General features: G+C 32.7%; 1 protein-coding gene across 1 annotated transcript in view; it reads left to right on the top strand.

The window, feature by feature from the left end:
* The window catches only part of sea (mitochondrial citrate transporter scheggia), a 36,280-nt gene that overhangs the window by 17,566 nt on the left and 2,586 nt on the right, over nt 1-16,128 (top strand). Inside the window, exons 2-5 of the mRNA XM_071596218.1 lie at nt 1,232-1,451; nt 7,092-7,315; nt 9,418-9,638; nt 15,196-15,269. Coding sequence (XP_071452319.1) covers nt 1,232-1,451; nt 7,092-7,315; nt 9,418-9,638; nt 15,196-15,269 — 739 coding nt within the window. The remainder of the gene's footprint in view (nt 1-1,231; nt 1,452-7,091; nt 7,316-9,417; nt 9,639-15,195; nt 15,270-16,128) is intronic.

A 16,128-nucleotide genomic window follows, 5' to 3' on the forward strand; every position in this document is an offset into this window, starting at 1 on the left:
TTCATGTGCCACTTATGACCATCTCCGGACTTTTATTTGTCTCTCTTGCCAATATCTCTAGATGTTGGAATTGGTGATATCAAATAACTTAACATCATTTATTCTCCTCTGTCTGTAACCAGCATTCTTGTTTCTCCATGCAGTGCACTTATCCAGTCTGATTTGGGTTAAGATTAGCGTAAGATGCCCTTCCCATCTCTCCACTCTACTTCTATTTTATAATAGACTAATCTAAGACTCTTATAATGAACAAAACTAAGACTCAAGGTCCTTAAACATGCAAGGGATTGAGGAAACAAGAGAAAAGTGGGAATTGAAAGGGTAGAAAGGATGATATTAGGAGGAGATCTACAAGTGTCTGGCAGAAACCTGATGTTAGTATTGTGCTGGTCATACACTTCATTCGCCTTACCAAGTACTCCCAACATGCCTCCCATCACTCATATTAGACCATGATATCCTTTCAAGTTGTGGGCTGAATTCCTCCTACCACAAGAAATTTGCTCTCATAAGCTATCTATTTGCCCATTTTAGAGTTTGTATTTTTTTCCAAGAAGGTCTACTTAGCTAGTCTCATAACTTCGTTTTGTCTAAACTGCCAATAATTTTCTTATGGAACATATAGAAAAAAAATAATTAAGTATTTATGTTCAGTATTCATTTCTAATGTGTATTCTATTACTGCTATGATGTCACATGTTTATCTCACCTCCCAAATTTATAACTGGTGTTTTACCTTATGGAAAGGTAAATTGGCGCCTAAAATATGGCCATCAATAAATAGCAAGTGATAAATTTACTAACCCGAATTGGCATAATGAGGAATTGGTATTATCTTAACTCTGCTTTCAGACAAATATTGAAGTTTCCAATGAATCCTTGTGTGCATGAATATTTATGATAAGATCAAGAGTTCTATGCATTTCTATTCCCAGGATATGTCTCCACTTGTTTAACTAAAATTTTACTCTGCCTGTTAAGCTGATGTCAAATTAACGAGTCATTAAAAAATCTTTCAATTTCAATATGCTGGTGTGAAAATTTGTCAAACAGAATCCTTGTATTATTTACAAAGTGTGAAATTTTTTTCCTACTTATGTGTGTCTTCAATCAGTATTTTTGTGCATTGCATATCATAAAGAAATTCAAATATATGTTTTGGACTTTTTCTGTATTAATTAATGATGCAAGAACTTATTATTATCATTTGATTTCTCAATATTGTTTGTAGGTGGCATCACTGGTGGAATAGAAATATGCATAACATTCCCCACGGAGTATGTAAAAACTCAGCTGCAGTTAGACGAAAAGGGAGGTTTAAAAGGGGGTGAGAAGAAATACAATGGAATTATGGACTGTGTCAAGAAGACAGTACGCCAGCATGGCTTCTTTGGTCTGTACCGCGGTCTCAGTGTCTTGCTGTATGGATCCATCCCCAAGTCTGCTGTCAGGTAATTACTCTTTCTTGCTAATTCTAACAATTTTAAGGATTGCAGTCAGATAATGTATTTTAAGTTTTCAATTAAGAGGCAAACTCATATTCTGGTGATAAAAATGAGTTGTGTATGAGTGTGAAGACAAGTTTTTTATACCTAATCTTATCCTCAATTTTATATGTTGCTGTGATGCAACATTTTAGGTTTCCTAAAGAAGTACCACGTTGATGCAATGAAGGTGGCATTTAGTTGGAAAAGGATATATTCATGATATATTTTATCAACTAAGGTAGTTAGAGATAAGACTTGTACTTTTTTAAGATTCTGGTTTTTAGTTTTGGAAGCAGTTTTGTGGTATTATTCCATTGTGCAGTGGGCTCCATCTTTGAACCAACAATATAATTATACTGTAATGACCCATGGATAAGCTGCTCATTTTTTCCAAATTATCATAAAACTAGTTTTTTTAGCTTTTGTTCTCATCCTACGCTGTAGTCTTCCTTCAGACTATATAAGCTCTTGAGAATTCAAATCTTTGATATAGGTGGGGATTTGATTTGTGTGGTCTTTTTTCACCCTTGAATTTACCCAGAGATTAATTAATTTGAAATTATATCCCTTTGTTGCATAATGGAGTGTATGCATTCCAGGAAATTATTTTGTAATTTATTGGATGGCATTCAACGTAAATGGAAGTTGATTCTTGGATATAAAAGATCTAATATTTATTCCTGTAATTTGCAGTAGACCAATGTGGGTTACTACAGTTGTTCACTGCCATTATTTTTGTTTTTTTTTTTTAACATTATCAAATTTGAATGTTTTGCATGCCTTGAATGATTTTATTAAATGCTTGTTTTTGTTTTGCAAGGATTTTTGTCTTGCATTGTTTTGATTATTTGAAGACAACTCAGAGCCGTGTTAAATATTATATGTTTTACAGCTAAAATGTACATATAGTAGTTGCAAAAACATGTAGGTAAATATTTTAGAAATTGAAGTTATCTGACATGGCAAAATATCTCTACATTATAGGCAATCTATAGTCATTGATTACCTTAAGTTATTGGTTACATATTTATATTTAACACCATTTAAAGATGACAACTTTTTTTCCCTCCAGTTATTGTATGTAAGTTAAATTCATTTCAAATCTCTTTAAGGCCAAGTATTTTTCATCCACATTGTACAACCACCGTTATTCTATCCAATGAACATTGAAAAATGATAAATTTTCCACACTGTATTTTCTGTTCACCAAATGTCAAGAACTGTCATTATCCATGAAAAGTTCCCCAAAAACAGTAAAATGAGGAATATTGTGGCACAGATTTGCAGAAAGGGATTAAATATTCTTTAAAGCCATTTATATTGAAAATATTTTGTGAATACTAATTTCTTGCTTGAAGAAAACATTGTGTACTTTTCCAGATTTTCCTCGACTTGCTCCTTTTCTTCACCTCTTGTTAGTTCTGTAAGGACTTTGGTCTGTCATGCTTGGCTACAATTTATATATAAAACTGATTCCCTAATGGTTGGAATTTATCTGCAAGTAGTCAATAATGATGTTTGTGATAGAATGAACGATACAGAGCAAGTGTGTTTGAATTTTTTCCTGGATGCATAGTAAAAAATAATTAATAAATGACACTTAGGATCATTAATAACTCAATACTATAAGTACAATGCTAGCAAAATATTTTCAGAAACAAGACTTATAAATAAATAGGTAACCAGTATCACTGAATGTCCCATCGAATGAAGATCAAATTTCATACTGTATCATAGTTTGATACAGCTTTGGCAATATGAGTGTTCAAGATGTGAAAAAGAAATGGTGGTGTGTTTGATGAATGAAAGTTTAAGTGTTGAACATAAATTGATAATAGCAAATGAGAAAATATGGTTATGAAAGAAAAATATCTGAAATATGGTGTTTCTTGAAATATGGAAATTTCTGAGTAAAGAACTTAAGGAATGGCAGGGAAAGAATGATCTAGACATGAAGAGAAAATGTCTTGAAAATCTCAAGGTGCTGCCTAATTGTGTGCCAAAATGTTTCTGATTTGCACAATGTAACAACACCAAGCTTGTAGAATGAGCACATTCAAGGAGAAGGTTCTGATAGATTGGGCAGAGGAAATAAATGATGATGTAGTGCAGGGTCTTATGGCTCTTTTGAAAGATCTTGATACCTCTCAGAAATCATTATTATTGCAGAAGATATTTATAGTAGAAATATCATGTGGGATGACTGAAAATTAAGGATCAGTTCATCTATGAGCTCATTAAATGAAAACGTCTTTAATATTGAGTGTATATTAACAAAACCGCTACCACACCTGAATTATCAACAAAAATCGTTCTTGAGATGCATTTTCATAACTCTCTACTAGCATATAGGAAAAAACAGCTTTTTAATCTTTCTTTGAAAGTTGTTTTAAAGTGTGTGAGATATTAAAATTATTAATTGAAAATTGAATATACACTTTAAGCTCTCATTTTTGTTTATGTGACACCTGCTGTCAAGCCAGAACTGACTTGCTTAGCAGGACCAGTATGAGTATTCCATGTATATTTTTAAATTTATACTACTATTGTTTATTTTGGAGGTCACATTACTATGGTATGTGATAAAAATTGTCTGTAATTGTATTTTGTATTGAATGTCTTAATTCTTTGTGTCATATGTGATGAAGATTATTCTACTGTTTTAAATTATACATAAATAGCAATAAATTAAAATTCATTTGTTAAAAAATATTTAAAAAATAAATAACTGAGGAAAAAAAGATAATAGACTGATATGATGAATACAATAGCATTTAGAGGAGTTATAATTTAATTTTCTTGGATTTTGCCATTTATGGAGGAATTTTTGCATGATTTCTGAAAAGAGTAATCATTTAGTCTTTTGTTTGTTCATTGAAATAGTTGTACAGCATAATGAGTTTGATATGCAATGTACTTTTCTCATCTATGCACATTTTATCTTATTTTTATTTTATGAAGCAAATTAATTATAAATGCCTTCGTATACAAGCTATTCTCTATTCGCAGCACAGTTAGTGGTGTCTGTTCATTTTTATTATCTCATTATTTTACCATTGCCTGTGAAAAAATGAATTAAATATCTTCCATTTTTTATGCCATTTAACTATTATGGACTATGCTCACGGCCACTTTAAATAAAGTAGAATATTAAATTTATCTTTTTTAAAGAAAATTAAATAACAGCGTTATTAATTATTCACTTAAAATGTTTGTTAAAAGGATGTTTCAATGCATATATTTAGGGATAACTCTAAGAAACCCAATTATGAAACAGGATGTTGAGGCTTTATTCAATTTTCTCTTCAACAAATGAAGTAATTTCCTTTTATCTCTCCTGACACCAGTTTGCAAATTTTCTTCATTTATATTCCATGATTAGACTATGTATGTTTATATACTAGAAAATTTTTATTAGTTTTTGATAATTAATTTTTATACCCTTTTGCAAATATTTTTCCAAAATAGTATTCTCTAATAACATGTTTTGGTATTTGTTATTATGGCAGAGCTGATCTGAATATCTGATTTGGTCAGGGTAGTTTTTAACATCTATAGCATTCTATTCAGCAGTGAGTTCTGTTACTTTGAATCAAATAAAATATTTTTAATAGCGGAATGGTGCACAGTTTCAGGTATGATGTACTTGAAGGAATCTATGCTGGAGAATAAAATAATTATTGCAGTTTTCACTGAAAAAGTGTTAGTATTGCCAGATATAGAGTATTATCTTGCTAAAGTAGTATGTTTTGAACTCAAAAGTGCACGAGTGCCTTTCTTCCAAAAAATGCTCAATGTACTGAATTTTGTGTTGACCAAATAATTTTTGCCCATACTTTAAATTGAATTTGTTTGTGAAACTGGCAAAGTCTATTTATACATCCATGTTGTTCATTTAGTTAAGCTTCTTTCCCTATGTAGGTTGTTTCATGGTATTATACCCATGTACTAGGCAGTGTGTCTTGTACCTGGTGATGGCTTGATGTGAAATACAAATCATAAGAAACTTCTTATTTAGGAGTTAATGTAGTAGATATTTAATTTTCCAATACTTTATTACATTAATTTTTATAGTACATAGTTTTTTTTTAATTTAAGTTTTCCTTGCTAGAAATTTGATCACAAAGTGATCACTAAAATAACATACATAGAATCTGATGTTCAATATACCTACCAAAACCACAGTTATCAGCCTAGAGGCTGGTTTGACAGGTGAGGGCTCACTTAACTTGAATACATATGTCATATGTAATTCACATATCAGAGCAAGCTAAGTAAGAGTTCAGTCCCCTCTCCTGTGTTACTACTGTTTCCCAGGAAGTTGTGGTACTCAAACAAGTGAACAGCTTTTGAAAAGCTGGGGTAGGACAGGCATAACCAAGAATTGAATCTATTCCATCTACTGTCTCCCAATGCTGTGACCATTGGGCTACCTTGCATCTAATCAATATACAGAACCTAAAAAACATTTGCATTCTTTATCCCTCTTTAAATTTTAAAAAAATTAAATGATTGCTCATGGCACAGCAGAAATTTGGAAATTCAGCCCCAAATAGGTGGGTAAAAAAAATGATATAGATGCAGTTATGTTGGGTTATTAAAAATTTGTGAAGAAAGTAGTATCTTGAAAATTTTCGACCATGGCAACTATTAAGGAGCTGTTTTGGTTGGAAAGCCAAGCGAAAATGCATAATTTCAGATGTAAATTGTAAAATACAATATTATTGTATATGCTCTAAAATTAGTTTTTGTTTTGCTTTGGAAAAGGTTTTTCCCACCTGATAGAAAAAATTTTAAACTGCTGTCAGTTTTCAATGGTAAAGAAGTTTTGAACTATTCTGCCATTCTTTATTTTATTTGAAAACGTTAAAAATGTGCTCCACTATGGGGTCACAGACAACTGAAATAGTGTTGTAAAAATCAAAGAATACCCTGCAATTGAAAAATTGAAATCTAAGATGGAGAAAATGAAATATCATGGGATTTAAAAACCTAAGTTTATTCAGTATGTTATCCTTTTATCAAAAATGTTTTGGACCTGTATTCACCCTTTAGATTTCAGATGACAATTACTGTAGTGGGTTAGCATATGGCTAATTAGAGTAGAAAAAGCTCTGAATAAAAGAGTAAGCTATTTCTTCCATGCTGTTGAAAGGAAAAAGTGCAAATTTTATAAATGATGATTATAAGAAGTCATTTTACTGTCAGCTGTGAGATGAGGCCTTCTGGTTTAAATGAAATTGGAACTTTCCTAATAAATTTGCTCTTGTCTGGATTTCTTACTAACCTTCAACAATGCCTGAAGAATATTATGATTGGTATTATGATTTACACAGTGTTTTTAATGGTGGTATATCATTACGGTTAAAGTTATTACTAATTGCACTTAATATATAAGATGCTTTCTATTAAGTTAAAGCATATTAATAATTTATGCCATTGAATGTGATAATCAGTGAGTTTATTCTCTGCATGTTGTTGGGTTCTTTTTACTCACAGTGTGACATTGGTAGAAAATATTTTTGCAAGTATGACATTCTGTATTAATAAATATTTATTTATAAATCTGAGATTGACAAATAATTGCACTTTCCTTAAGCTCAGATTTGGAGCTTTTGAAGAATTAAAGAAGCGCAGTGTTGATAGTAATGGCAATTTGGCTCCACATCAAAGACTGCTTTGTGGTCTTGGCGCTGGTGTCAGTGAAGCTATTCTAGCTGTTACCCCAATGGAAACAGTCAAAGTAAAATTTATCAACGACCAACGTTCAGGAAATCCTCGTTACCGTGGTTTCTTCCATGGTGTGACCATGATTGTCAAAGAGCAAGGTAAGTTGGATAATACAGTTAGTTTTATTTCCATGACAGATGTTTTTCAATTCTGCCTTATATTGTTGCATGGCTATTATTCAGTGAAAATTTAAAATGTAAACTAGTTAAGAATTCCATGGTAATAGTACATGTCTGTAAATACATGTATGTGGTCGTCCATACATAGGGAGCAAATGATTTTTGGAGGATAGGTAAAATAGAGAGAACTCTTAATGTACATGGTTTCAGTTTGGTTGTCTTAGAATTTAATTGGCATATTTGTAGCAAAATGGAGTAAACCCCAAATAACAGATTTTGTTCATTGCTTTTGAAATTGGTGCAAATATTTTTCACCACTCTTTATCAAATGAGGGTTTTAAATCCAGTTTTGCCGTATATATTCTGCTTTTAAAAGTTCTTCTGAATTAATTAATGCAATTAATAATTTGCATTAACATCACCTGTATCTCCTCTGATACATGATCAAAAAGGAAAGGCTATTCTCTCACTTTACATAATGCTGGAATAAAGAGCATTGACTAAAGTTTAAACTAGTTCTGAAGGAAACATAACAGTTTCAGGTTTAACTTTGTGGAATTCCTTCATTATGAGGGTAAAAAGAAACTTAACGTTTCCAACATAAAGATTTAATATTTCCTGACCATGGTTTCGTTCACCTGATGACCATGGTTCAGCTGGTTATGATGCGCAGCATCGAAACCATGGCCATGAAATATTAAATCTTTATGGTGGAAACGTTAAGTTTCTTTTTACCCTCACAGTTCTGAAGTAATGGATTGTTGGCTAATAATAGTTTCCCCTAAACACTAGTTTATAAGGCTGTTGTGGGCTACACTAGGTGTAATTAAATTTGGCGCTAATCATCAGCCACTGTGAAATTGCTCTGTCACATTTGTTAGCTAAAAAGCTGTGGCCATACAAAAAGTTTGCAAGTTTATGATAAAAGCCAAAAAAGCATTTTAAAATACTTTTTCATACCCATTGTAGCATTTTGGATTTATATATACCTATTTAATTTAGTTAATATGTAGGTATGAGTGTGGTCACAATGCTTGTACATTTATCATTCAGAACTGTCAACCATTCAATGTATGTATTGTACAAATTGTGCCTTTAAATGTATTTGGAAATACTTTTATGGATTCGGGGATCGAGATGGTGCGGGGGCTAACGTACTGGCTTCCCACCCAGAGGGCCCGGGTTCAAATCCCGGCGGTGTTGAATATTTTTCAGAGGTATCTCGATCCCCACTTGAGGTGCTTTGTGGAGGGCACTTTGAGTGAGTACGCCGTCCGTCGGATGGGACGTTAAGCTGCGGACCCCTTGGCGCCGGGTTTCTCTCCACCCTTCATCCTTTCCTATCCATTCCCTATGGCGCAAATGACCTCAGCTGTCGGTCGCCTCCCCTCAAAACTACTACTACTTTTATGGATTCTAGTTGTGTGCATTACGTCTTTATCAATTTAGTGTAGATGTCTATTTTTGTTTTGGCAAAACTTTGATGTAACTTTAATTCATAAATTTTGGCATTCTGTGTAGTGATTTATTTCTTTGGAATTTTTTATATTTAGTTTCTTTTGCATATTTTTATGCATCATAGTCGAAAAATTCAAGAGACGGCCCTTTTTCAAACCAAATTGGGTAACTGAGCTAGTTTTGCATGGAAATATTAATAATTGTTGTTTAAAAATAGATTTTTTTGGAATTTAGTAATGTTTTAAATTAAAATTCTTAACTGATCAGTCCACATTAGTTTTAATGGGTAATCCCATATTTTAAGTATATTGCAGTGGTGCAGTCCTCTTGTACTAATCTGTAAATTCGCAGAAATTTTCATCATCCATCATGCTAAATTTGAAATTACCTAACATTCTGCTTGATAATCATATACTAAATACCTATTCTGCTCCTGCATCACAATACAATGGGTTTTTGCAAAATGTAAGCAAATTAAACATTGTTCTTGATAATTCTTTGCCTGTTTCAGGTAAATGCAACATTATTTTGAATAGAATGCCCAACAAAATTGTCAAAGATTTATATTTTTTGATAATGTATACTTGTGAAATGATATCATTAATGATTCTCATTTGGGACAGGAATTCGTGGCATTTACCAAGGGTTGACAGCTACTATCATGAAACAAGGAAGTAACCAGGCAATTCGGTTTTTTGTAATGGAATCACTAAAGGATTGGTGGAGAGGTGGTGATCCTCAAAAATCAGTGCCTAAGCCAGTTGTTGGGGCATTTGGTGCTTTTGCTGGAGCTGCATCGGTATTTGGAAATACTCCAATTGATGTTGTAAAGACTAGGATGCAGGTAAAATTATTTGCTAAAAAACTTTTATATGCTGTTCTTTTATATTGGTCAATTCAATTGCTTAAATTTGGTAAATTAGGAAATTAATGATCAGTGAAGATATTTGGACAATTGTTACCCTTAATGAGTGATCTTAAAATAATGCAGAAATAGTTATAAAACATTAAACCATAGAATAAACCTAAACCAAATGGTCTCATCTAGCTAGATCCAATAGCCTTCCTCAATGAGGTAGTTCATAGGAAAATATGGGAGAAATGGCCATTATTACTTGAAACTGATAATGCAAAGCTTTCTTTTATTTGAAAATTGTTTCTTTATCCAATGGCTGGAAGCCCCTTTTACGTGAATTGGATTTCCATTGTAACACAGTAAATTAAACGAATGTTTGTTAGATTGAAATTTTTTGAGGAGTGTATATTTAAGGTTGGTTATATAAATTAATTGGCTCTACTTAAGTAGTTGAATTTTTGTTTTCATCAGCAAATATCCTGAAATTGCGCCTCACAGGCTTCAATCAAATCATCCATATTTCACCCATCAAAATATTTTGAAAGATGTATACCATGAAACCAGGGGCGCATAAACTTGTGGATACATAATGTCAAAAACTTACTGGAAACCACCATAACAACTGAGCTCTTAGTATTTCATGTCAAAGCATGCATGCAAATGTGTAGGACTCGAACCATCTCTGTCTTTATGCATTAAGAAAGCCTGGGATATAAAATTCAGTTTCCTGGAGATTGGAGGACAGTCTACATGTGAAACGACTAATGTGGAATTTCACACTGGCGCATTGTGGTGACTAGTAGCCAATGACTGAGATTATCGTATTGCTTTGCTATTAGCCTTATCCAGATGCCTAGAACTGCTTAAATGCCAGTTGTTTGAGGATTATAGTGCTAGAATTATAGTGAAAGTAATCCCTTGATTTTACAAACCAGCATTGCTATCATTGGCTTTTAAGGCAATAATTCAGTTTAAAATTAATTTCAATAAATTATTAACTTGCATATAGATCACAATAGTGAATTTTTGAGTCTGCTGTTTTTCTCGAACAATTATAATTTTACTTGCTGCCCCTGGAGCTATGCTCATACATTCATCATTGTTATGAACATTCATTTGATTTAATCTTTATGATGTTTTTGTGTGTGTTACATTTGTCTGTGCATCTGAAGTAAAAACTTATTTTTACTTTATCATGGCATTTATTCACATAAAAATGTTATAGATGAGCCCATTTCTGTCTTTCTTATCATTATTGCGATAAGGACTTGGCTCAAGTATATTTTCCCCAACTCAAAATTTTAAAAACTTAGGTATCTTTGTATTCTTTAGGCATTATTCAGTTACTTTATACTTCACTATTTTATTATAACCCTTTTTTGGCTTTGGAAATATATCAAATAATGATTTAAATATTTGAATGTTTATCATGTTAGTTTCTCAGTATGTTACCTTGTTAAGATAATGCACTTTTATATAGATGTAATTTAATTAATCATGCCCTCATAACAATTTCGTTCTAGGAATGGTTTTTCTTCTTGAATTTTGTACTAGTTTCAATTTTTGGTGATGGTCATGAAATGTGTTACTACTCATGAGTGAGTTTAATTTTCAGTTAAGATTTGCTCTATCTCAGCAATTATTTCATCTATTAGATGCCTTTGCTTTATATTTCAATCAAATAAACAGATCCAAAACCTGTGACCTAAATAAGAATTAATGTGAGAATATTCTATACCTTACAAGTTCATCACAATAATTAAAAAATACAGCTAAATACAAAATACATTGATGATACAATGTACACATTAATGATACAATGTACACATTAATGATACAATGTACACATTAATGATACAATGGCTGACATATCAATAAATGATTGTAATAGCATGTAATGAAAATAGACATGGATAAATGTAGACATTGATATTTATGATGTGCAATCATGATATTCATACATTTCAGCTTCTACATTTTGCTGAAATTATCTTTAGGTCATCATGATAAATACTCTGTGATTATTCACTGTTGCTGCTGTGTACTTACAGTAAACTCTTGATCATTCATGTGCAGATTACTCTCTTTCCAGCACCTAATATTTTTATTTCACAAAATCCGAAGTTGTCAGTTGTATTTAATGTTTTAATTGAAACATTGTTGAACTATCCATACTTTCCCATTTATTGTTTCCCTTGTATTCATCAGCCCTGATAATCCCATATTCTCCTTTAAGGTGAGCAAATGTATGGTTTTACAATGTAACAAGTAACCCATGAACTATTTACCATCAATTACTTATCTGCAATAAATTAATTTAATTGGTATCAAATGATGATGCATCCTTATTAGAAGTCCTTAGTAAAATTCAGCCTTCTCCAGGCATTTATTTTTTCTGACTACACGATTGATTTAGTTTTCTGTGGATTATATATGTTCTGCTATTCACTTTATGATAGTTCTATGTTCATATAAATCTATAATTCCACCTTTTTAACATGCCTAAATTATAGAAAAAATGTATTAAAAACTTGCATAAATAACATGGAATGAAAAAAGTGTCTGTATGTACCAGTGTACTATATATCATGATGATATTTTCCAGTAAATTTGGTTTTCCTTGTTTTTTGATTATCCATCCTTCATCATGCATCCTTTACCATGGATAATTAAGTTTACATTGAATGGTTTATTATTATTTGGTATTCTTACTGTTAAGGTATTTTTGATACAGCATATGAAATTGTATAGCAATACATGAACCTGCCTCTCCTCACAAAAAAAAACACAACCCAACATTAGACATTATGGTAAATCCCTCTTCAGTTCTGTATACTTGCCTCCTTTCCTACGTTCCATTTAAAATGCCTATCCTATTCCTTTCCTTCCTCGTTTGCCTAAAATTCTCTCCTCTATCATACTCTTCAACTTCTGATTCTCAATCTAAACGTTCTGAATCCATCTTTCTGCCTCCTTTGGATTTCTCTCAACAATCCCCTCTCTTCCCCCACCATGCATACCACTTCCTCATGTATTTTCCTTTCTCTCCACTTAACCTTTTCCATCCTTCTCCAGACCCATAATCCAATAGCCTACAATATATGTCTATTATCTTGCTTCAGGGACCATGTTTCTGTGCCATACAAAACTACACTCCCCATGAAAGTTTTGGCAAGTCATTTCTTCCATCTCCTTTACTCAACATCCCTATCATCAATTCTCTCCTCCTTGTAAAAGCTTCTTTGCCTAGTGCAATTCTTCTCCTTATGTCCTTACTGCTTACGTACTCTAATTTGTGAACTCTTATTTTAAGATGTAGATTAGCATTCCTCTTTCTGAAAAACCATATAATGTTTTGTTTTACATTTCTTTTCGTCCCATGCCTATGGCACTGACTTACCTATGTGTTCAGCAATGTTTGCAAAACCTTGGCTGACTGGCAAACTAAAGCTTATTCATCAGTAAACCTAAGTGATTTAATGAATTTCCCTCTGATTTTCATTCATACCTCAGTTCTTCCCATGCTACTTTTACCATTTCCTCCTCATGTACGTTGAACGACGCAGGTGATTATGGACATCCCTGTCTTATCCCTCTTCCTAACACTGCCCATTCCGACTCTCCATCCCCCACTTGTACCTGTGACATTTACAGGCTGTGGCTAAGTACCCAATCCCACTAATATAATTCTTTTTTGTACCATACATTCATTACCCACACCCAATTCATTTTATTGAACACCTTTTCAAAATTTACGAAACAGATATACATCCTGATTGTATTCAGTGTTCCTCTCTTATTAGTGATCTCAGTAATAAATGGCATTAAAAGTGAATCTCCCCTTCTTGAAACCAAACGGATCATGTAATCATTAACCCTACTCTTCACCCTCTTGTTGAGAATCCTGAGAATCACTTTAGCTGCATGCAAAATGAAACTCATTGTTCTGTAGTCCTCACAAATGGCTGCCATTCCCATTTTTGGAATAAGAACTAACAATGATCTGGCAAGTCTTTGCTGACCCCGGTGGCGGCGGGGTTAACGTCCTCGTCTGCCATTCCAAGGGTCGTGGGTTCGATTCCCGCCTGGGTGAGTTTCCCTCCATCTAGGGCTTTGGTGTTTGTAAATGTGACCATTGTTATCGTTGTTAATAGTTCGATGTAAAGGCCAAAATATGCTGTTTTTGGACTAATACTGAATAAATAAATGAAAAATAAAAAACCAAATCTTCCCTTATAAATGCTACTAATTAGTCCATGAAAACTCTTCCTCCCACATTTTTGTAAACCTTAAAATAGTTCCGTGAGAATGTTTTTGGCCCACACGACCTTATTTGATTTCAATGCCCTTAATGCCTTTTCTATCTCACCGTTCAGTAAGCTTGGATCTAAGATATCCTCGTCTACGCCATGTTCTCTTTATATGTCTAAGCTAGCTTACCTAATATCTTTACTACACAGTTTCTCTATATATTCCTTCCATCTCTCTTAAATTTTCTGTGGTTCAAGTATTCTATTTCCTGACTTATCTTTGATTGTTTGCAATGATTTCCTCTTTTTACTTTCTTATAGTGCTTTCACCTTCCTGTACAGGGCACCAATGTCATCTTTCATTATCCTTGTACTGGGTTTTCCATCATGCTTCTTTTGCCCTATTTGTTTGTTGCCATATGCCACTATATGTCATAGTTTATTTGTGCCTTTTGTTTTGCAAATTCTTTCTTTTGACTTGATGCGTAGTTTCATCAATGAATTGAGAGACTTATTGAAAGGGCAATTAATCAACAAATCATAAATTTTATTAAATGGACAGTTGGGTGGAACATTAAGCAATGTTGCATAGTTAATCAAGTGTTAAGCTATTAAAATAAGTATTTTTTTCAAATTACGGAAGGTACATGAGTACTTTTAGGACATGGTTGTTCCTTCATCTCTCAGTCAGTGCTCTCCCACTTAGCCTTATTCTTTTTTTCTCTCCTACCACACTTTCACTCAATTCATTTTTCCATTCCAGCACAATGTGTATGGTGACAAAGTAAACAAATAAATACTTTTTGTTGAACTTTGTAATGCCAAAGAATGATAAAATGTTTCATATCATAATAAGAACAGCGATCATAATTATGAATTCCGAAGTTTTTTGTCTCATAATGAATGAACATACCCCTGCAAATTGTTGGTCTGCATGTTTCTGTGAAATGATGTTGAACAAGGCATTCTTCTTCTAGATTTCTCAATGCAATTTAACGTTCTTGACATCAGATTCATCTGCATTCCTGGAGACATCTTCAGGTTCAACCTGAAGGCATCTCCAGGATTGGTGAGGAAACTGCTATCAAGAATGTCAACTTATACAGAGAAACTAGCCAGAAAAATGACTTCATACCTACTCAATGTGACAGTAAACATATTCAGCCATTTCATATTTAGGGTATATTGCTGTTTCTATGGAACATATCCCTGTTAATCTCTGAATGAATATCTAACATATGACTTTGTCCCATTTTGTTTTTTGTGATTTTGATGATTCAGTATTATTCTTTTAGGGTTTGGAAGCTTCTAAGTATAAGAATACTGCTGACTGCTTTATGAAGATATGGAGAAATGAAGGACCATCAGCGTAAGTGCAGCTCTTTATTGTTATTCATGATAATGTATTCAAAGAGTTCAAAATTGATTTTATGAACTGAAGTGGGTATTCAAAAAGTTTTTACCTACTTAATGCTGTGATGAAAATATCTTACTTTAATTTTTTTATCATTGATTTGTTACACTATTGATGTTGTCATGTAGCAGAACCGTTAACAGTTTCTCATGAATTTCCTCTATAGATTTGATGAATACCTTGTCTGCTTGATTGGCTTCCTCATTTTATTGAATATAATATCCTCATATAAGCTCGCTTGGACTTTCTGAAAGATGTGTTGAAATTCAATTAGTCTAGCAAGCAACCACTTCTTCTTCCAAAAACCATATTTTCCCCTGGAAGTTTTATTTTTCAAAAGTAAATGTAAGAAAATCACATGTTTTATTTGTTTTTCATTCTTTTTGGTTGCAAATTTCATGTAGTGATAGTTATTTACACAGTATTTATCCCACCAAGTATGTAATATTTTCAGATTTAAAGTTGTATACCATATAGTTTTCCCTTGGATTTTGGAGGGCTTTAAAACAAGCAATATAAGTATGTCATATGGTGGAGGAAAGATCGGTAATTATGTAGATAATATGGGAAAATGGATGTGTTGTGTGATATGGTGAAAGAATTACTGGGAAGTAAGAAAGGTATAATGAGATGCCGTCTACAGGAGAAAAAGCAGGAAATATTTTGATGAAATTAAAAATTTCCAGGATATTGTAGAGAGAAAAAGAGAAAGAATTTTAGTGTAAGATTTTGGCCACTTTTCATAGACATGTTAAGAGAATAAAGAGTTTATGAGGATGACAGGGGTGTATGAGTACAAAAGAATTAGGTAAAA

This window comes from Hetaerina americana, unplaced genomic scaffold (assembly GCF_022747635.1).
Source record: "Hetaerina americana unplaced genomic scaffold, ioHetAmer1.1.p SCAF_78, whole genome shotgun sequence".
In the NCBI taxonomy this organism is placed as follows: Eukaryota; Metazoa; Arthropoda; class Insecta; order Odonata; family Calopterygidae; genus Hetaerina; species Hetaerina americana.